Source organism: Camelus dromedarius, chromosome 28, assembly GCF_036321535.1.
Source record: "Camelus dromedarius isolate mCamDro1 chromosome 28, mCamDro1.pat, whole genome shotgun sequence".
In the NCBI taxonomy this organism is placed as follows: domain Eukaryota; kingdom Metazoa; phylum Chordata; class Mammalia; order Artiodactyla; family Camelidae; genus Camelus; species Camelus dromedarius.
Genome location: NC_087463.1, coordinates 27789010 through 27810677, shown reverse-complemented (window position 1 = coordinate 27810677; position 21668 = coordinate 27789010). Strand labels below are relative to the sequence as shown.

General features: G+C 50.7%; 1 protein-coding gene across 1 annotated transcript in view; it reads left to right on the top strand.

The window, feature by feature from the left end:
• Nucleotides 1-17029, top strand: part of PARD6G (par-6 family cell polarity regulator gamma) — a 56115-nt gene extending 39086 nt beyond the window's left edge. Inside the window, exon 3 of the mRNA XM_031441685.2 lies at nucleotides 16051-17029. Within this exon, the coding sequence (XP_031297545.1) occupies nucleotides 16051-16871 (821 nt within the window). The 3' untranslated portion in view covers nucleotides 16872-17029. The remainder of the gene's footprint in view (nucleotides 1-16050) is intronic.
• Nucleotides 17030-21668: the final 4639 nt, after the last annotated feature.

Genomic DNA, 21668 nt, shown 5'->3' with positions numbered 1-21668 from the left:
TTCCATTCTTTTTTATTTAAAAGTTGTATAAAAGGACGTTAAGGCTGGTTTTGATGTATAAAGGTCATCATACCTGGTTTTGCTAAATTCCAATCTTGGTGGTCTCTGGAACTTGCAGGTCTCAAGCCCAGGAATGCCTGCAGAGGCAGACACAAGGTTCCTACGCAGACGCGCTGCCCTGGTGCCTGGGGCTTGCTCAGCTCTGAGCTGAGTTCCCCGTGTTCACCCCGCCCTGCCCCTGTGACTGCTGTGCGCCCATAGGACCAGTGAGAGTTGTCTGACTGCAGAGGAAGGAGGATGCTGGCATCTTCTGTCTTCTGGGTATTTTAGTTTCTGTTTTCAGAAGAACCAGTAGGAAGAGCAGCATGCTCCTCCGCTCTGCCTGCCTGCGGCTTTCCCCGGGCGCATTCACTCTGTCTCGCCGCCGTCCGTCTGGGGCCAGCTCCGGTTCCTACCTGCTTCCCTGCAGGTGGTCCTTCAGACGGGGCTCCTGAGGGTGGGCTGAGGTGCAGCCCCCAAGCGCCGCCCGCCTCCTCCAGGGGTGGGCCCCTGTGACCCCCCCGCACAGACTGGAGGCCCGGCTGCTCGGGGCAGAGGGAGCTGCAGGAGGGACTTCAGTCCTACACCCAGAACTACAAAGTAGAGCTGTGGCATGGGGTTAAAAGGTCTCCTGCCCAAACACTATTTGTAACCTCTTATTAAAGAGCTCAGCCAAGCTTTGGCAGCGCTGAGACCGTGCCCTGTCTGATGTGGAGCAGACGTCAGAATGTCCCAGGTGATTTCTAGAAAATTGGAAAAAGTGGTGGATTAGTGCCTTTTTTCCTGTGGAAGCTATCCTTATGTAGTTTGTTCTCAGAACACATTGGCCAAAAACATTACCTTGAAGTGTGAATAAAGTTTTAGTGTTTAGTATTTTCCAGTATTATTGGAAATAAGTTCAAAGTTGAGGTGACAATACACGGAAGATTGATTCCTCAGCCATTAACAAAGACAGATAAATGTGTTTATTATCAGTAGAAGAGCTAATGGTTCTCTAAATGCAGTTCCAGAGTCTAGAATGGGACACAGAACCTATTCCTTGGCCCCTCACCCTTACCTGTCGGGTGAGTGTCTGCTCTGGTGGAGACCTTAGGGACGGGGGGAGCCAGGGCTGCGAGGGGCTGCCCCTTCCCTGAGGCCCTCAGCAGAGGTGGCTAAGGCAGCCCGGGTATTTTGGGGGAGGGACGCAGAGGCTCAAGGTCAAAGGTGACTGTCACAGTGCAGACACAGAGGGCCTCCCATCACAGCCTGTGTGTGATCCCAGGGCCTGGTAACATGCAAGTGCTGTTAGGCTGGGCCGGTCTGATGCGCATGTCCAGCTCACTGGGACAGCTCCGTGGACCAGCCTGCTCAGCAGACCCGGGCTGCTTCCCTCCCCTCCACAGGCCGGTGCCCCTGTCTCAGCTCCCTGAAGGCCCAGAGGTGGGAGGGTACCTCCTCCAGGAGTCTCCACATCCCCAGTCTGAACACAGCACATCTGGGAGTGGGTCCTCAGAGGATGGTCCAGCTCATGGGTGTCCCAAACGCCGCCCCTGCTTGGTTCCCCAGGAGGATGGGGTGCAGCATGGGCACAGGACAGTGACATATTGGTCACTCAGCTGTGCCAGCTTGTCATCCACAGACAGCATCCAGGTTTGCCTCCCCCACCCCACCTGGGTCCCAGGTCCATGGATGGCGGGGCTGTCTGCTGGTCCACACCGTCTCCTCCATCATATGGATTCTGCGCCTGCTCCCGCCCCACACCAGCAGCCTGGTCGCCCTCTGGCCCTTTCTCCATCTGCGGTCCTGACAGCAGGGAGCCGTGAGTGGAGGCGGCAAGGACCACACCTCAGGGAGTGTGGGGAGGGGGCACCCACCTGTGCTCTGGGGAGAAGGGCGGGCACCCATTTCTTCTCTGAGCCCGCATGTCACCAGGGGCCTGCGGGCTTCCTGGACGCATGCACACAGTGGTATTTCAGCCAGTTCCTAGTGCCCAGGTGTGTGTGACGCATATATGCACCCCGAGCCTGCTGTCCACCTCAGGCGTGTGTAGCACGTGGCCAGCGCGGGGCATGGAGGCCTCAGGACCAGGAAACGAGGGGCCAGCACAGAGCCCAGAGGCTGCCTCCCCGGGTCTGACCTGTGATGTGCTGGGTCTGCACTGCAGGCCCTGATGTCAGGGCCAGGGCTGGTCCTTTGAGCTCCCTGAACACAGATAGAACCTCTGGGACATGCCTTCCCCTCCCACCAGCCCAGGCTGGCTCTCTCGTGTGACCCACGTTCTTACGTAGCAGTTACTGAGTACGTTTCAGTCAGGCCTTGGCAACCTGGCTCTGCAGAGGCCACCTTCCACCTGCTGGAGACAGTGCATGGCAGGTGTTCTCACCCTCAGCACTACTGACACTCAGGCCAGGTAACTCTTTGCTCATCCTATGCATTGTGGGGTATTTTTGGCACCCCTGGCCCTCACCCACAAATTGCCAGTAGCACCCCCAACCACAAATGTCTCCTCCATCGCCACATGTCCCCTGGGGGCCAGGAACCTCTGGGGTACATCAAGGCTGTTCCCTGCATGGGGTGTCATTTGCTGTGCTGTAATGAGAGAAGAGGCTGTGCTCACAGGCCGAGGGTCTGGCCTCCCCAGGAAAGGCTGTCTCCTGGGGTCTCAGGCATGTGGAGAGTGTGAGAGACAGGAGCTGGCCCAGGCCTGCCGCTTGCAGAGATGAGAGTCCGCGTCACACTGAGCACCCCATCACTGTGGTGGGACAAAGACAGGTACGTTTAATATGAGATGGTTCTTCTGAAAACTTCTGGGGGCAGCTGTGTGCCCGGCCATGGGGGTGGTTCCAGCTCTGCTGCAGGTTAACATCACGAAGGGGCTTGAGGAAGATAAGGGCGCCGAGTCCAGGCCACCCAGAGGCTGGCCAGGCCAGTCTGGGGACGGCCTGTCATCCATGTTTCTGCAGGCGCCCAGCAGTGCCAGAGCCACCAGGGCGCAGACCGTCCCCCACTCACAGGGCTGCCAGGAGCCTGTGCGGGTGAGAGTCCAGCTGAGCACTGCACCATCGGCCCTGCTGGGAGCTGCCCCACAGGAGCTCGGGTCAGCAGGGCTGCCGGGACTGCACCTTCAAGCAGAGCGAGGGCCACCAGGCCAGGCCTCACGTCACTTACGTGTGGGGCCCTTAACCCTCCTCTCTGCCCCCCGCTTGGGAGAGGACAGCTCCGCCAGTCAGGCACACACCCCTTGCTGTCACCTTGTCATGCCTTCTCAGAGGCCCTGAGATGGGGCCCTGCACCTGCTGCCTCTCAGAGCCACAGGGCAGCTTCCTTTGTCCTCAGACCACGGGAACACCTGTCAGTTGCGCTCCTAACCAAAATGCCAGCAGCTTTGGCTCATCTGGGAGTTTGTGGAACCCAGCCTGTTTGCTCTCACAGGACAGTGTCTGGGCGTTGAGTGCTGCACATGGTGGCAGTGACCACCAGTAGCCACTGAACACTCAGGTAACACACAGCATTGGTGTTTGTCACTGTGTTCACTTCCCCAGTGAGAAAACGTGGCCTTGGGGTGGAGTGGCTGCCCAGGGTGCCACAGTTGGTGCAGCACCTAAGGCTGAATCAAAGTGGGCCGAGAGGCAGGAGACTCCAGAGCAGGCCCTGCAAGGGGACATGGGGAGGGGGAAGCAGGGCATTCTTTGGGGGCTCCCACCCTGTCAGCCCTTCTGAGTGGTGTTGGGGGTCCGTGACCTGCTGAGGGCAGGACACCATCCTGACGAGGAAAGAAATGTTCTCGCCGGCCGAGGGGGCGGGAGACCTGTTGCTGTGGTTCGGGGCGTGCAAGCCTGCTTGCAGGGGGATGACTTCATCCTGCCACAGCCCCGCCATGTGTCTGAGGCAGCTTCATCGAGACACACCTGAGTGATTTCAGCTCCCGGATTACAAGTGAAAATGTTCCCCTCTAGTTAAAGATACGTCTGCAGTCCTCCCAGGCCCTCCCCATGGGCCTGGCTGTGGGCACCAGGCCGGGAGGTTTGGCAAGAAGTCCTCCCACATGGGCTTGAGGCTGGAATGGCAAGTTCCAATTGGCCCTTTGTGATCGGCCCCCCTTCATGGCTTCTGCAAAAATGCAGGAGTTGGGTGGTTGGCCCTGCCTCTCCCATGACTCAGCCTGTTCCTTATTAACTGTCTGCCCAGGTCCGTTGTGCGTTCACTCCTTCCCAAGCAGAAGGGCATGAAACCTTAAGGCTGTTTTGCAGTGGACGTGGCCCCACGTGTGTGAGGAGGGACTGGGGCCGAGGAAGGGAGAGAGGCGTCCTCTTGTCAGCACTGCAGGCTTTTTAAAATGTGTTTGTCTGTTTGTTTGTTTGCTTATTGAATATTTTTTAAAGTGTTTTATGTATTATCTGGCTTTGGAATTGTGGTGGTTAGTTTTATGTGTCAGCTTCATGGGTAAGGGAGGCCCAAAGAGCTGATGAAACGTTATTTCTGGGTGCGTCCATGAAGGGTTTCCAGAAGAGTCTGGGCGTTTAAATCGTGCTCTGAGTGAAGCAGCGTGCTCACCTCGCAGCAGGGCTCAAGTTGGCTGAGGGCCCAAGTGGAGCCAGAGGCGAGAGAAGGGCAGTCCTTTCTCCCGGAGCTGGAGCACCTGCCTTTCCCTGCCCGCGGACACCGCAGCTCCGGGGCCTCCAGCCTCGGCAGCAGATCATGGGGCTTCTGGCCTCCGTAACCACCAGAGCCAGGTCCCATCATCAGCTTCCTCCGGGGTTGTCTGTTTATACCCTATGAGACCCATTTCTCTGGAGAAGCCCCCTAACGCATACGTCTTCGTTGTGCTAAACAGTCTGGAAAAGTGTGCACTGGACTGTTATTAGGGAAGGGCAGGATTACTAGGGCATTTTCTTCCTGTTTTGTGTATTTAATCCATGTGATCCAATCCACTTACTGTTCTGCTCCCAGCATGCGCTGAGCACTTTCTCTGCATGTTGTTTAAATGGATGAATGAGCAGAAGATGGTGAGGTTTCACAGCGCTGCCTTTGCGTCTGCACAGGGGCACACACTCCCTCCTGCCACCAGCTTCAGTTTCCCCGTCTGTCAAAGGGAGGGTCCCTGGGCCTCAGGGGCCAGGGGAACAAGGAAGAAGGGGTGAGAAGCTCCAACCCAGCTCAGCCTCTAAGAAGTGGGGTTCTCAGCTGACCTGGCCTCTCTGGGACTCAGGAAAGTCATCTAGAGTGGCTCCCAGACCACTGTGTCTGCTGTTGTCTGTGGACCTGGGGAGGATGGGCCCCGGTGGGCCGCCTGAGGTTTGGAGAGGATGGTTTGGGCTTCCTCTCTGCAGGCATCTTTGCCTTCTTGCTCTGGAACCCTGGGAGAGGTTGAGACTGGCTCAGAAGTGGCAAACAGTTCGCCCCGGGCTAACTGTGCTGGACCATAGGCCATGTTCTCCCACATCCAGAAGCAGTAAAGCTTCACTTGTCACTGGCCTCAGTGGTCCTGCCAGCAACCTGGACCCAGAACCTCAGTGGAGAATTTTGGGTGCGGCCCAGCTTTCTTCACCCTGGGCTTTGAAAGCATCTCAGCAAACCCTTCAGGAAGCAGTCCAAACACCTCCCAGGACTTGGGCATGGCTTCCTTTTGACAGAGAAAGGTGTTTCAGAGTTGACTTTATTTTTACTTTGAGGTGCTTTCAAGAAAGTCTGTTGTTTAAGGAAACTTTTAACAGGATAAAACGAATGTTGGTCTGAGTCTTGTCTTCTCCATGGTAGACTTTTCCAGCAGCATATCTCCTGGCGTGCGTCACCCTCATGTGAAGTTGAGGAACTGGGAGCTGAACTCGGTACTTAACTTCTTAACTTAGAGCTTTCTACTTTGCATGGCTGAGTAGTCCTTGTTCACAGCATGCTGGTTCCAGACGGCTTCTATTAACGCCTGTTATTTTGTGCTGGACCTCTTCTCCAGGGCGAACAGGAAAGGGCTCCTAAGACCAGATCCCACACACAGGGTGTGACTTATGTTTCTGGTTTTTAAAACCAGGGCCAGAGCTACTTTTGTTTGCTGCTTTACTTAGAAATGCACAGGGATGTGACTTTGGGTTAGGCAATGGTTTCCTAAATATAATACCAAAAGCACAAGCCACAAAAGAAAAAATAGATAAATTGGACTTCATTGAAACAAAGCTTTTGTGTGTCAAGGGACACTATCAAGAAAATGAAGTGAGAAGTCATGGAATAGAAGAGTATTTTCAAGTCATGTATCTTATAAGGGACTTGTATCTAGACTACAAAGAACACTCTCACCAACAATAAAAAGACCAGTTAAAATGGGCAAAGGATCTGAGTAGACATTTCTCTAAAGAAGATATGCAGATGGCCAATAACCACATGAAAAAATGAAAGACAGATGAAAACAAATGTGGAGAAACTGGAACCTTCAGGCATTGCTGATAGGAACATAAAATAGTGAAGCCACTGTGAAAGACACTTCGGCATTTCCTCAAAGTTAAATGTAGAATTACCCGGCAGTTTCACACCTAGGTATCTACCCAAGTGAAATGAACATATATGTCCACACAAAAACGTTCATAGCGGCATTATTCACAATAGCCACAAACTGGAAACAACTCAAGTGTCCATTGAGGATGCGCGGATTTTAAAAAATGTGGTCCATCCATACAATGGAATGTTATTCAGCCATAGAAAGAGATGACACACTGGTAAATGCTACAGCATAGATGAACTTGAAACTATGTTCAGTGAAAAAAGGCAGGCACGGAAGGCCACATACTGTACGATTCCACTTATGTGAAGTGTCCAGAACTGGCAAATCTGTAGAGACAGAAGGCGCGTTAGTATTTGCTCAGGGCTGGAGGAAGGAGGGCATTTCAAAGTGCGGTGTTTCTTTTTGGGGTGGCAGAATGTTCTGGAATTAGGTAGCGGTGATGTTTCCACAGCAATGGGAATATACTAAAAACATATGTTTTTAAATGGTGAATTTTTTGTTACAAGAATTTTATCTCAATTTTCTAAACCTTTTTTACACCAAATGCACAGGGAACAAACGTGGTCTGGTGAAGTAAGCAGCTGGGCGGTGCCTGTTTCATGGACCTGCTGCCTGCTGACCGCCTTCCTGTGGGCTGGGGCTGGGATGGGGCCTGGAAGCTCCTCTGTCTTAGAGATTTTCTTGGGTGGGTGGTGTGTGGAATGTCCTCTAGCTGTGTCCACACTCACCTGTCTGAAGGGAAGAGTGTGGCCTGGGGCTGACCAGCTAGGGGTTTGCAGGGAGCAGGTGGGCACAGCCTGCGTCTTTCCTGAGACAATTCCAGTGGGAAGAAGAACACTGCAGTGGTGACACTGCTGACCTAGCAGTGAAGTTACAGTGAAGTTTGGGGGGTTTTATTGTTTTTTGCTTCCATTTTTTCTATAATGAATATGTATGATTTGGGCTAACTTTTTTAATAAAAGGGTAAGTAGAGAACCAGAATCAAAACAAGATGTTTCGTAAATGCTTCCAATGAGAATTTAAATTCTCTTCTGCTCCTTTTCCTTATGTCTCCTTGTGTGTCAGGACCAGCGACACACACTCCTTGCCCTGGATTTGGGGGGTGGGGGGGAGTGGCGTTCCATAAACAGGCTCGTGAGTTAGCTAAGAATTCCATGCCTAGGCTTCTTTTCTTCCTGTATTAGCAGAAACACAACGTTGTTTAAAAGTTACAGAAAACACTGCCGAGGGGGAACTAGTACAGTCGACCGTGCGTACCCACGGCTTCCACATCCGCGGACACAGAGGGCTGACTGCGCTGGGTTGTTTCATACAAGGGGCTCGAGTATCATGGATTTGAGTGTCCACAGGGGCCCTGGAGCCAGCGCCCCTTGGATACTGAGGAACGACTGTACTTTGCTGTGTTTTTTGTCAAAGGAAAGCTTGTTGTTAAGCACCTGTTTGGCTCTGAAGAGTTTATTTTGAAAGAATGTATTTTAAAGCAAGAGGGAAGGAGGGCTGGAGGACTGGCAAGCTCACTAGTGAGGTTTTCTCCCCAGTGAGTCCCTGATTGTGTGGTCCTGCCTCCTCTCCGTCTGTGACAAGCCAGAGCTGCCCCCTTCCTCCCAGCTTATGAGCACCTGATGGATATCTGTGTCCCTGTCTGTTTTCAGGTTCCTTTGGCTCTCTGTGCACACCTAGCAGGCAGGTGTGTCTCAGCCTACCTGCAGAGGGCTGTTCCTTACCTGAGTACCTCACAGTACCCTTCTGGACCAGTCACTTACTTGGCAGATACAGGACCCGGGGTTCTCGTCCACTTCAAGATGGGTTACAAATGAGTTAGTACTGCCAATAATAAAGAACTGAAGATTTTTACTAAAGAGGCTGGATCCACAGATGTGATTATAAGGAAACTTTGTCACTCAGCCCAGCTTTGGGGAGAGGGGCTAGAGCTGCCCTGCGGCTGCTGCCCCCCCCCCCCCGCAACCCGACCCTGGTGTGGAGCAGAGATGCTGGGAAGCTGGTCAAAGGCCACTGGCCCTGCTGATCACCGTCTGCAGCTTTGTCACCGAGAACCAGCCTCTGGGTGAGGTACAGGAGCAGAGCCTGTCCTGATGAAGCCAGGGGGGAGGCAGGTGGGCAGGTGGGCAGGTGGGCAGCTGGCAGCTCTGTGGTTGAGGAAGGAGGCAAAAAATTAAAAAATGAAAAAAACAGTGACTAGGAACAGAAAATAAGCATAGAAGATACCTCTGTGCTAATTAAAAACAGGGACCCGGGGACTCTCCCACCCTGGGACGTGGCAGCTCTCAGCCACTGAGGAGGCCCCACCCCAGGGACCTAGTGTGACACTCAGGCCCTGCCTCGGGTGCCCACCTTCCAAGCCTCCTGCCACCAGTCTGCGGGGTCGCTGTGGCTGGTGCCATCTGTGCTGTCCTCAGCATGGCCCTGCCTCCCCTTGTCCCCCAGGTGGGCCTCAGTGACCCCGGACAACCAGGGCTTCCCTGCCAGGGTAACTCAGATACACTTTGACATGTGCCGAGCGTCCATGCTGAACCCTCCAAAGATGCTGCTGTGGATCTGCAGCAGAGGCGGGCATGCAGGACAGAGACCTCTGTCTGTGTCTATGGGGTGGGGGGGTCACGCCCTGAAGACACAGCCCAGCCTCCCTCCCAGGAAGGACTGGAATGCACTTTGCCCTCAGTGATGGGGTCCAGGAGGAGCCGCGACTGGCCTGAGCCCAGCCCAGCCCCACCCCAGTCCCTGATGCCTGAGTGAGCTGGGCCGCCAGCGGCGGGAAAAGACAGACTGACACGACTAACGGGCGATGGGCCCAGCCCTGGGGTTTTCGGATCCCCAGCTACAGGTTTCTGTGATCACTGGAGCCGTTTACTGTCAGAAGGTCCTAAAGGCTCACTGCCCTGTGCCTGATTCCACATTCATTTTCAGTCATTTCTTTAAAATGATCTTTAAGCCTCCTTTGAATCTGGAACCAGCCCTGATAAAAAGCAACCACAAAGCCAGGACCGACATCTGGCACCACACAGCCGGTTCCCAAGATGCGTGGCCCCAGGGTGCCCTGTGGAGCCATCCCACCCAGACACCCTTCCTCGAGAGGGTTCAGCAAACGGGGGGCTGCCCTCTTGGGAAAGATGGGGAAATTCTAACCTGGCTTTGAGGAAGGCTGGTGGGAGTGGCCTCGGGTCCGAGGGCCTTCAGCAAGGCAAACCAGATGAGCTGGGAGAGGAGAGAGCTGGACACCTGGAGGGCAGCCCCCGGGAGTGAGCTTATGTAGGGGCCAGGACAGTGGAACAAGGACAGGTCTTCAGGCGTCAGGACAAAGTTTACAGGGAGAGAAAAGACTGCAGGAGTTTTGGATTCTATTTAATATCTGGCACATTTTGTTCTTCAACATATGTGGCAGACTTTTAAAATGTTGGCATTTCTAGTGTCTTTAAGAATAAAATCTGTTCTGACTTGTGTTTTGACCCAGTGGTGCAGCTCCAGAATGTTTTTTGTATGTGTCTGCATGTTTGTTTAATTATGGGAAGGGGAGCCGCTTGGTCTCAGCCAGCCTGGGACAAGCTGAGACAGGAAGAGGTGCTTTCACACAGCCGGGCCGATGGCTGATTAAAGCCGTCCTGTGTGAGCTTCCCATGCTGAGTGGTGCGTGCGCGTCACTGGGACTGAGGGGTGTGTTCTCCTGCCTCCTCCCACCTCCTGCCAGAATCCCTTTCCTGTTCTTCCTTCTGTGATGTTCCCAGTTCCCAGACGCAGCTTCTCGGGGCCTCATGGGAGGCAGGGGGTGGCCAGGCTAGGCCGGCACAGGGAGTGCAGCAGGCCAGGCGTCCTGTGAGCCTGTGTCTTCCCCTTTCCCTGGAGGAGACCAGGTTCAGGCACCACATAACCCCCAACCTCCGCACGCAGGCAGGAATAGGCTTGTCAGGGTTTCAGAGCAGAAGGCCTCCTGACCCATCCAGGACACCCTTTGTCCTGGGCTTCATCCCTGGGCCCTCCTCAGGTCAGGTGTGTCAGCGAGCAGCCTTCAAAGTGCGGAAGTAGCGAAGGGTGGGCAAGGTCAGTTGTGAATTCTCTGCGGGAGAAGAGAGAGTAAGAGGGTGACTAGTGACAGCTGGATCCTGCAGTCTCCATCTCTCCTGGTGGCCCCTCCACCTACCTTGTGTGTGCTATTTTAAAAGGAAAACAGACCTTTAACTTGCACCCGTTTAAGGAGACAGAAAAGTGGTTTTCAGTTTCTTGGCGCTGCTCGGGCTGCAGGCCTGTTCCACCACATCATAGCCCCTCTGCCCCTGACAGAACTCCAGACCATCCCCGTTTTCTTCCTGGCACATACGCTGGAAATTGCTGTTGGCCGCAGGTCCTTCTGACCCCAAGGTTGGGCCGTGGGCTCTGTGATGTGGAGGTTTTGTCTGTCCTGTGGTCACAGTTGTGGCCAAGGGTCTGTGGGCACAGAGTGGGCAGGTGGTAGTGAGTGAGTGACCAGCCTCTGGGGCAAACCGAGGTCCCCTCAGCCCAGGGTCTCCTCACAGGACCACCCTGGGCCTGCCAGGCTGAGAGCCCCAGCGCTGGGGTCTGTGTCCGGGGTAGCTCGCCGGGCCGGCCCACCAGGACTGACCCTCAAGTTGGGCCTGCGAGGGCCACAGGCAGACAGTTCTAGCCGGTTCTACAGTTTTTCAACCACTGATACCCTCCTGACTTTTAAAGAAAATGGTCAGTCATGCTAAGTCGTTTGTTTTGTGTGCAGACCACCTAAGGATTTCTAACCTTTGTGCTTTAAGGCATTTTTAAAACTTAACAGACTTTATTTTTCAGAGCAGTTTTAGGTTTATAGAAAAATTGAGCAGAAAGTACAAAGTATTCCCATATACCCTCTTTCCCCTAACTGCTAACAAACGAACTCGGCACATTTGTTAAACCTGACGGGCCAGTGTTTAGACACTGCTGTTAATTAAAGCCCATAGTTTACATCAGGGTTCACTCTTGGTATTGTGGGTGTTCTGTGGGTTTTACCAAATGCATAATGACACGTGTCCATCATATGATATCATACAGAGTATATTCACTGCCCTAAAAATCCTCTGTGCTCTGTTGCTCTCCGTGCCACACCCCCAACTCCATCCCGAGCGACCACTGATCTTTTTATTGCCTTTCCAGAATGCCGTGTAGCTGGAATCACACAGCACACAGCCTTTGCAGACTGGTTTCTTTCACTTAGCAGTAGACTAACTGCCTCCATTCTTTTCACATCTTGAGAGCTCTTCTTGTTTTCGTGCTGAGTGATTCTCCGTTGTCTGGATGCACCACAGTTGGTCCACTCACCTGCTGAAGGACATCTTGGTCCCTTCCAAGTTTTGGCAATTACAAATAAAGCAGGGGTAAGATCTGCCTGCAGGATTTAGTGTGGACATAAGTTCCCAGCTCTTTTGGGTAAATGCCAAGGAGTGCGATCGCTGGACCACATGGTGGGAATGTGTTTGCTGTTATGAGACCCCCAAGCTGTCTTCCAAAGTGGCTGCAGCATTCGGCATTCCCCCGAGCAGGGATGGGCGTTCCTGCGGCTCCACGTCCTCACCAGCAGTTGGTGTTGTCAGTGCTCTGGATTTGGGGTGTTCTTGTAGGTGTGCGGTGGTGTCTCATTGCTGCTTTAGTTCGCATTTCCCTGATGACACGATGTGGAGTCTCTTTATGTGCTTATTTAGTCATGTGCGTATCTTCTTTGGTGAAGTGTCTGTTCACACCTTTTGCCCATTTTTAATTGTTTTATTTTCTTGTTGAGTTTTAAGAGTTCTTTGTGTATTTTAGATACAAGACCTTTATCAAACATGTGCTCTGCAAATACTTCCCCCAGTCTGTGGCCCGTCTCTTTTGTTGTTGTTGTCCTCTTAACCGTGTCTTTCACAGAAGTTTCCATTCTAATAAAGTCCCGTTTATGTCCTTTTCCTTTCATGGATTACGCTTTTGGAGCTGTGATTAAAACTTGTCACTAACCTAGACTTTCACCCCTGTTATCTGGGAGTTTTACAGTTTTGCGTTTACATTCAGGTCTGTGGCTCGTCTTGAGCTAGTTCTTGTGAGGGGTGCGGGGTCTGTGACCGGGTTCACTTTCTGCATGCAGATGTGTCCTGCTGTCCCAGCACCGCTCGTTGACAGGACTGTGCTTCCACCACCGAAGTACCTTTGCTCCTTGTCAAAGGCCAGTTGACTGGGTTTGTGTGGGTCTGTTGCTGGGCTCTCTGTCCTGTTGATCCATTTCTCTGTCCTTTCACCAGCACCACACTGTCTTACCTCGTGGTGAGTGTGGAAGCCGGGCAGTGTCAGGCTTCCAACTGTGTTCCTTTCCTTTGATGTTTCATTGGCTGTTCTGGGTCCTGTTGTTTTTCTGTATGAACTTTAGAATCAGTTTGCTGACATCCACAATAAAACGTTTGCCCTCACTAAGGTAGCATGGGCCTGGTGCGTGTCCCATGTGATGATTTGCAGCCTTTTATATTTTAAGGCATTTTTTTCCTATCCTTCATGATTAGAGGGCTTGGGGTTTTGGCAAGGGGGGGTTGCTAATCTTTACGAACCCTGAGATTGTTTTTCTAAGCATTTTTAATAGTTTTCTCAATTTACAAAGTTTTTAATGAATTTTTTAATTAAATGTTCAATTTAATATCAAATTTCTAGTGAATTACCAAAAAGCAATGCACTTGAAAGGGGATACTGTCCACCCACAAGTTAACATATTTATAACATGGGGAATAACCATGGATACCCTCATGATTCTACACTTTCCAAATCTGAAAATTTCAAATTTAAAAAATTTTAAGTTACTTTTATATAACTTTGTCTATTTTCCAAGTTGGACTTCCAAGTGCCTGTCCCAAGATTTGTGTAAAATAGGATCCCCAGGGGGCTTGCAGCCTCTGGGAGCAGAGAGGCCAGAGCCAGAGGAGCTGCCCTGTCTCCTTGCTTCTTCCCATCCCCCCTGCTCGGCCCCAGCCCCACCCTTTCTCCTGCTGAAGCTGTCCTCATGGCCCACCAGCCCTCCCCTCTGAGACCAGTCTGCCTCTCCTCAGCAACCCCAGCAGGCAGTGCTTCCCACATTTCCTGGCACAAGTCTCCCTCCTCCCAGCTGAGGATCAGCCCCTAACCCAGTGCCCAGAGGTGCTTCAGAACATGGCTCAGCAGAGCAGAACAGGACCCTCTCTCCAGCACACTGGTCTGGGACCCTCACTCTCAGTCTGACGAGTGCTCCTGACAAGGCAAGACCACCCCCAACCCGCCGCGCCCCAGGCCCTGGAGAGCTCTGCACAGGCAGAGGTGGGGGACATGCAGGTGTGCGCCTTCCTGGTGTTGTCTGGTATAGCGTGAGCAGACTGTGCTGCTACCATAAACAGTTCTTATTTCTGTCATCTCGTTCCCGACACAACAACTGCAAAGAGAGAAGCAGTCTGCCGTCTGCCAATTAAAACACAAACGTGCGAAGCCTTTTCATCAGGAACCACATGGTCCCTCACCACCTGGTGAACACAGTCAGGTGTCTTCCCAGAGAACAGCCAGGGGCCTCTGGCCTCACCGAACCACTCCAGCCTGTGTCTTGGTAGCAGCCTCAGGTCACGTGAGGCTGGCCTCGAGGTGTCCCCGCCGGCCTGACCTCGCCTGCCGGACCTGCTTCCTGTGTGTCTTTCAGGAGTGCGGTGCCTGGGAGAAAGTGTGGCTGTGAGTGGGGGGCAAGTCTGTGTCCATCAGGCTGCCTTCGTTTGCAGCTGGTCAGCTGGTCCTGTAAAGCTGAGGCCAGTGGGTTCTCAGACCAGAGGTGATTCTAAGACGCATTTCCTGACCAAGGAGTCCCTAGGTGTCCCAGAGTTGGTGTTGCTCTGCTAGTGGGTGGGCTGCATCTTACCATGGCAGACTGCTGGCTGCAGTGGTTCCAGTCTGGTACCTACCCACTGGTAGGTGGAGCTGGGTCCTAGGGTCTCTGCCTAGGGTCCTGGGGTCCCAGGTCTAGTGCCAGTGCACTGGTGTATGCTGCCAGGCCTGGGCCCTCTGGTGGACAGGGCCCTCTGCAGGGGTGGCTGTGGGCTCAAGGAGTCTTAAGACAGCCTACCTGCTGGTTTGTGGGCTGTGTCCCCACCCAGCTAGTTGCTTGTCCTGAGGCCTCCCAGTACCAGTGCCTACAAGCTATTGGGCTGGGGCAGGGCTGGATTCCAAGGCTAATAAAGCAGAGGGAGGATTCCACAATGGTACCTGCTAGCATCACTGCCCATGTGGTACAATGGGTTTCCCCAAGATAGCTGCCACTGGTGTCTGTGTCCACAGGGGAGCTCCAGGAGCCTCTCCAAGATCAGCAGGTGGGTCTGACCCAGCCTCCTTGCAAATTACTGCTTCTGCCCTGGAGAATATGAGATCACATCATGTCTTTATCAAGTCTGATTATACTGTGTTCTGGTTTGGGTCTTTTTGGGTTCATCTCACATAGAGTCTGATGAGCCCTGATGTTTACATTTGTACGTTTCATCAAATCTGGGAAGTTTTCCGGCATCATTTATTCGAACAGTCCCTCCTCTTCTCCTTCTGAGACTGTCGCTTCATGTGTATTGCTTTGCTTAATGGCGTCCCAGTGGTTTCCTAGGCTCTGTTCACTTTTCTTTGATATTTTTTTCTTTTTGTTCCTCAGACATTGTCCTGTCTTCAAGTTCACTGGCTCCTTCTTCTGCCAGCTCAGATCTGCCTTTGAATGCTCCTGGTGAATTTTTAATTTCAGTTGTACTTTTCAGCATTTGGCTTCCTTTTAGATTTTCTGTCTATTGATATTTTTATTTTGTTCACACATTGCTTTCTTGACTTTCTGCACATCTTGTTGTTGTTGTTGTTGTTGTTGTTACTTTTTTTGAGCATGTCTTAGGCCATTGTTTTAAAGTCTTTTTCAAGTAAATGTGCCACCAGGTTGTTTCAGGGACAGCTTCTGTTACTGTTTTCCTTTGAATAGGTCATATTCTCATTTCTTTGTATGTCTTGTGAATTTTTTATTGAACTCTGGAGATGAACAATATGGCAACTCTGGAAATCATTTTGTTGGTTGCCTGGGGCGCAGTTTGGAGAGTTCTAGAGAGCTGATTTTAGGGAGGTGATTGTGCTTCAACTTGGCATCAAGCAGTTGCCTGGTGAACACGGTTGGGCCAGCTCAGCCAATGCCAGGATTGCCCTGGGCTCAGCAGAACAACTCAGAAAGTTACTCCAGTGTGTTTGCATATCATCCTGGAGGCTGAGACTTCCCCAAAGAGTGAACTGTGACAAAATGGATTGGTCGTTTAGCTCTCAGGCATATGCATGAGATGTGTTTCAGTAAGTTCTGCACATGATTTGGTTGTGGGCTCAAAGCCTCAGACTTCTCTGGGGTCACTGCAAGTCAGAGAAGCAGTGGGAGGGTAAGCAGCAGAAAGGGGGATTTACCAGGATGGCCAGCCTCAGGCTCCAGGTGGTGGGAGCTGTTTTATGTGTGCTTCCCTGGTGCTCCCGCAGCCTGTCCTCTGACCGTCCCCTCTGCTCTCTTCCAGAAGAGGCCGAGCACTGCAGCTTCGGGGCAGGATCTCTGTCCAGGCGGCGGCGCCCACTGGCCCTGCGGGAGGACGGCCCTCGCCGGCGCACGCACCTGCACATCGGCCTGCCGCACGACTTCCGCCCCGTGTCCTCCATCATCGACGTGGACATCCTCCCCGAGACGCACCGCCGCGTGAGGCTGTACCGGCACGGCTGCCAGAAGCCACTGGGCTTCTACATCCGCGACGGCACGAGCATGCGCGTGGCCCCGCAGGGGCTGGAGAAGGTGCCAGGCATCTTCATCTCCCGCATGGTGCCTGGCGGCCTGGCTGAGAGCACCGGGCTGCTGGCCGTGGACGATGAGGTCCTGGAGGTGAACGGGATCGAGGTGGCTGGGAAGACGCTGGACCAGGTCACGGACATGATGATCGCCAACAGTCACAACCTCATCGTCACGGTCAAGCCAGCCAACCAGCGGAACAACGTGGTGCGCTGCGGCCGTGTGTCCGGCAGTTCCGGCCGCTCCTCGGACAGCACAGCCAGCCGCCACAGCCTGCCAGCGGCCCATGTCCTGCAGAACTTGCCCACCGATGAGATGGAGAGCGACGAGGAGCCCGACGTGGTCCTCGAGGGCGTCCTGGAGCCCCGGCTGGTCCCCAGGCCAACGCTGGGCAGCCTCGCTCGGGTCAACGGCGCTGGCCTGACGCCCGGGCTGCACAGCCCTGGGCGGGAGGGCAGCGTCCACCGGCTGCTCAGCTCCCTCCGGTCCGACCCCCGCCACAGCCTGGCCCTGCCCCCGGGAGGGGTGGAGGAGCATGGGCCGGCGGTCACCCTGTAGGGGCAGGCATCAGACAGGTCAGTTTCCCAAGGGGAAATGCTTTTAAATTTTTATTCCAATTTTAAAATTAGAATTGTACACTTCACTTCTCCTTTTTGTTTGTATTTATCCCTCCCTTTTCTCCCACAACCCTACTCTTTATTTCAACTTACAGATAGGAAAAATACTGTATTTTTATAGAATTCCTCCACAGAATATAAAGAACACACACATGCACAGTCTTACTGGGCCGGGGGCAGGCCAGCACCTTTGTAAAGTGGTAGAAAGCCTCTGACTTTTTAAATTTAAAAAATATACTTTTTTAAATGAAGCTTTAAAATTGCTTTTTTTTAATAGTCAAATTCACGATTTCACTGTGCTTCCTGCCAACTTGCACAGATTCTGCTGATGGTTTAGGGCAGGAAGGAGAACCTGGCTTTTAAGAGCAAATGCACGCAAGCCTGTAATAGGTATGACTGTTGAAGATGAATTCAGATTTTCACGGCATTTTAGTCCTGTTTCAAATAGACAAGTGGGTGTGGAACTCCCCAACCTCATGCAGTGGACTTCCCCCTGCGGACAGCTTTGTGAGGCCACCAGCGGTGCCCTGTCCAGCCTCTGAGGGTGAATTTAAAGAGGGGAGGCAGCCAGCTCTGCTGGAGGGGAAGGTAACACTCACCAGGACCATCTGTGATCAAAGGCCAGTATTTACTCTGGGACACAGACTTTCTTTGCCTGTGCATCGTGACTCCAGGGGCAGTTTTGAAATGGCCCCACCAGAAACGATGGCCAAGCCTAGCACAGGTCCGACATGGGCTTTTGAAGGCTCACAGCCATTGGGATATGTAAGTTCTGGTATCTTTGTTTTTAAATAGTAAGTCACATGGAATGTAAAGATTTTTGACACAGATTAAATTCATCGTCACGTCCCTTTGATACTCTAGCTATATTTACAAACGTAGTCATTTTAAAGGTTCATTCATGTTGATCCAATGTATTTTCTGTTTGAATCCAATGTCAAGGAGACACTGTTAAACTTACACTATGAGAACTAAACTTTAACCCAAAACAGCGTTCACATAAATGCAGATAGAAGTATTTCTGTAGGCTGCCCTTTGGGAGACTGTGCAGCCACTTCTCCTGTGGTCTTGCACCCCCTGCTGGTCAGTGGCAGAACTGTCCTGACCTCATGGCTGTCAGGCTGGTAACACAATGAAAACAGTCATCTCAACGTTTTCATTTTCCTGATAGGTGGGAAGCAAGTGATTTCTCTTTTTGAAACTATTTATTGGGCAGAAATAGCTTTTACTGAGTAGTTGTGGTCTCCTGTGCCTTTGTTTTTCTCATTTGTATGCCAGGATCACTGTTACAGTCCCAAGAACAGGGAAGACCAAAGATGCTCCCCCTTTGAGGTCTAGGACCTCCAAAATCACGGGCTCCAATGAACTGTACAAATATTTCTGGCACCTCAGGAGTCCGCAGTGCTTTTTTTACTATCACAAGTATTATAGAAACAAAACTCTAATGCTAAGTTACTATCACAAAGGAAATGTTCTTTTACTAAGTTATTGCTGGTTATTGAATGATCTTGTCAAATAAACCGGTGTGTTACTGAGGAAAGTTATATTTCTTACCATGTTTTAAGTTGTTATACAAATGTGAATAATTTTTAAAGAAAAAAAGTCTTATGCTGAGATTTGTGTGCTATTCATAATGTTAGGAGTTATGAATTGTTTCAAACAGCTGCTTTAGTGTATTTTTCTACCCAGGTCTATATTTCTGCCATTTTCTTCTTATTAAAAAACAAAAAAACAAACAAAAAACCATGTTGTATACACATTAAAGTTTTCTTGTTTTTATATATCAAAGAATAAAACCTTTTTCTTTGCTTTTAATATTTTCCAGTTCTGTTCTAAATACAAGGAGAATGTCACTGTCCATGCTGAGCAGGGGTGAGCTTCCTCCTCAGGATGAAACCCTCTGATAGTTACCAAGTGCCTCTCATGTTTCACTTAATCCTCACGCACTCTCCATGAAGCAAGTGGTACTGTCCCCATTTTACAGAGAAAATGGCCTCAAACTCAAGCAGGTAGTAGGTCATTTCAAATAACCACTTATTTGATAGGAGATAGATGTCTTAGGTCCAGAACCTTCTTTTGCAGTCCTTTTGAAAAAACTTTTCTGAATACTTACTATACAGCTTTTTCAAAATACAGCCTGGTTTGTGAAATTTCCATTGACATTTTATCACTGACATTACTCAGTGTATAATATGCAGCATCATGGACCACTCTTTCAGTAACTTACAAACACCATGGTGACAGCAGCGAACACCAGTGATTCCTGGAAGAAACAGGCACAGATAACCACAGCCTTACCCGCACATCACCTTACCGACTTAGGGTTAGGGAAACTCAAGCGGATAGACAGTCACTGTCACAGCCTGTGAGTTGGAGTGCAGGCAGTCACTGAAGCTGGATGCACGCTCTGAGTTAGCTCCATGACGGAGTCAGATATGCAGGTGCCCGCACCTGGCGAACACCCGTCCCCTGACCTAGTCACAACGCACACTGCCAGCCCCAGAGCCTGTGACACTGCCCACGAGAGCCAGCCCTTCAGCTGATAAGGAGACAAGTTATGTAGTATCTCACAGTTTTACACAAAGTGGCCACAGACAGGGTGGGGTCTTGTGGCAAGTTGCAAAGATACCTGGAAAGTACTGGTATTGAGATCCTAATTTCATATCAGATGATAACCTGCAAAAAGTATTTTCTAATGTTCAGAAATACTGTTGTGTGAATTACCTTTTATTCCAACACTACACCTCCTCCTTTCTGCCTCTAATGTCAGTCTCCTAAATATTTTTTACCCTGAAGACATCCCAGGTCAATATTCAAATTCTTTTCCCCACTTACAGTTCCTCACATATCTTGTTTTCTCTGTATCTTCATAAAAAGAGAGCTTTCAGGGATTGAGAACATTTAATCACTGAACAACATTTCCAAGCATTAACTGTTATGTTAATAAAAAGCAAACAAAATGATTCCACATTGGTCTCCCCAGCCCAGGAAACAAGTGCCATTTCCCACACTCCCTCCTCTACGGAGCTTTGAAAGTAAATACATCCCTTGACCCGAAACCGCTTGACCCCAAGCTAATGTGCTGGGGAAGAGCCCTTTTCACGTGAGTTTTGCTTCATATGACCCAGCAATTCCGCTCCTGGGTATCATCTGGAAAAAATGAAAACACTAACTCGAAAAGATACATGCACCCCAATGTTCACTGCAGCATTACTTAAAATAGGCAAGTTACAGAAGCAACCTAAGTGTCCACCAAGAGATAAATGGATAAAGAAGACGTGAGATTAGATAGATAAATAGATACAGAGAGATAGACAGATAAAATGGAATACAACTCAGCCATAAGAAAAAAATGAAATACTGCCATTTGCAGCAACATGGATGGACCTAGAGAATGTTATGTGTGTTGAAATGAATCAGACAGAGAAAGACAAATACCATGTGGTGTCATTTATGTGTGGAATCCAAAAAATAAAACTAATGAATGTATATAGAAAAACAAACAGACTCGCAGATATAGGAAACAAACTGGTGGCTGCCTGGTGGGGGTGGGGAGGGGCACAGCGGGGTAAGGGATTAAGATACAGAAACTACCGTGCATGAAACAGACACGCAACAAGGATGGGAACTGCAGCCACTGCTCTGCAATAACCTTTGATGGAGTATAATCTATAAAAATACCGATTCACTATGCTGTATACCTGAAACTAATGCAATATCATAAATCAACTATACTTCAAAAAAAAGCAAGAGAAAAATAGCTTGTCACGTACACGAGAGCCCCATGGTAGCCTCAGCAGACTTTGCAGACCAGTAGGGAGTATCACAGTGCATTCAAAGTGCTAAAAGGAAAAGAATTTTCAACCAAGAGTGCTCTACCTGGCCAAGTTACCATTCAGAATTGAAAGAGAGAGTTTTCTGGACAAACGAAAGCTAACAGCATTCACCACCACTAAACCAGCCTTAACAAGAAATGTTTAATGGACACTTTAAGCTGAAAAGAAGTGTGCAAATTAGTAAGAAGAAAGCATCAAAGGATACCTCTTACTGATAAAAGTAAATGTACAGTAAAGGTGGCGGGTTAATCACATAAAGCTAGTAGGAAAGTAGTAAAAATAACTGTAACTGCAATAATATTAAGAGATACAGAAGATAAAAGGTAATAAAATGTGACTTCAACAACACACAGTGTTGGGGGGACAAGTGAAAACACACAGCTTTAGAATGTGTTCAAACTTCAGTTGTCATCAGCGTAAAGCAGAACGTTATCAATGCGGATTGCTAGCTGTAAGCCTCGCAATCACCGCGAAGCAAAGACCTGTAGTAGACACACAAAAACAATGAGGAAGCAATCCAGTGACACCGCTGAAGAGAGTCGTCACACCGCAAAGGGAAAGAGCAAGCCGAGGAGAAGGAAGCAGGAGAGCCCCAACGGCCAGAAACCAGCAAGGCGAGAAGTGCACGCCTGTCGATAATCACTCCACATTTAAACAGACTAAACTTTTCAGTCAAAAGGCAGAGGAGCTGAATGGGTTACAGAAAACAAGACCCACCTCTGTGCGGCTACACGTCAGACCTAAGAGCACACCCAGACTGGAAACGAAGGGTTAGGAAAAGGTGCTCCTCGCAAGTAGAAACCAAAAGAAAACTGTGGCAGCTGTGCTTCCATCAGGCAAAGGAGACTTCTGTAGAACAGTCTGTAATAAGAGACAAAAAGGGCACTAGAAGACAATGCAGG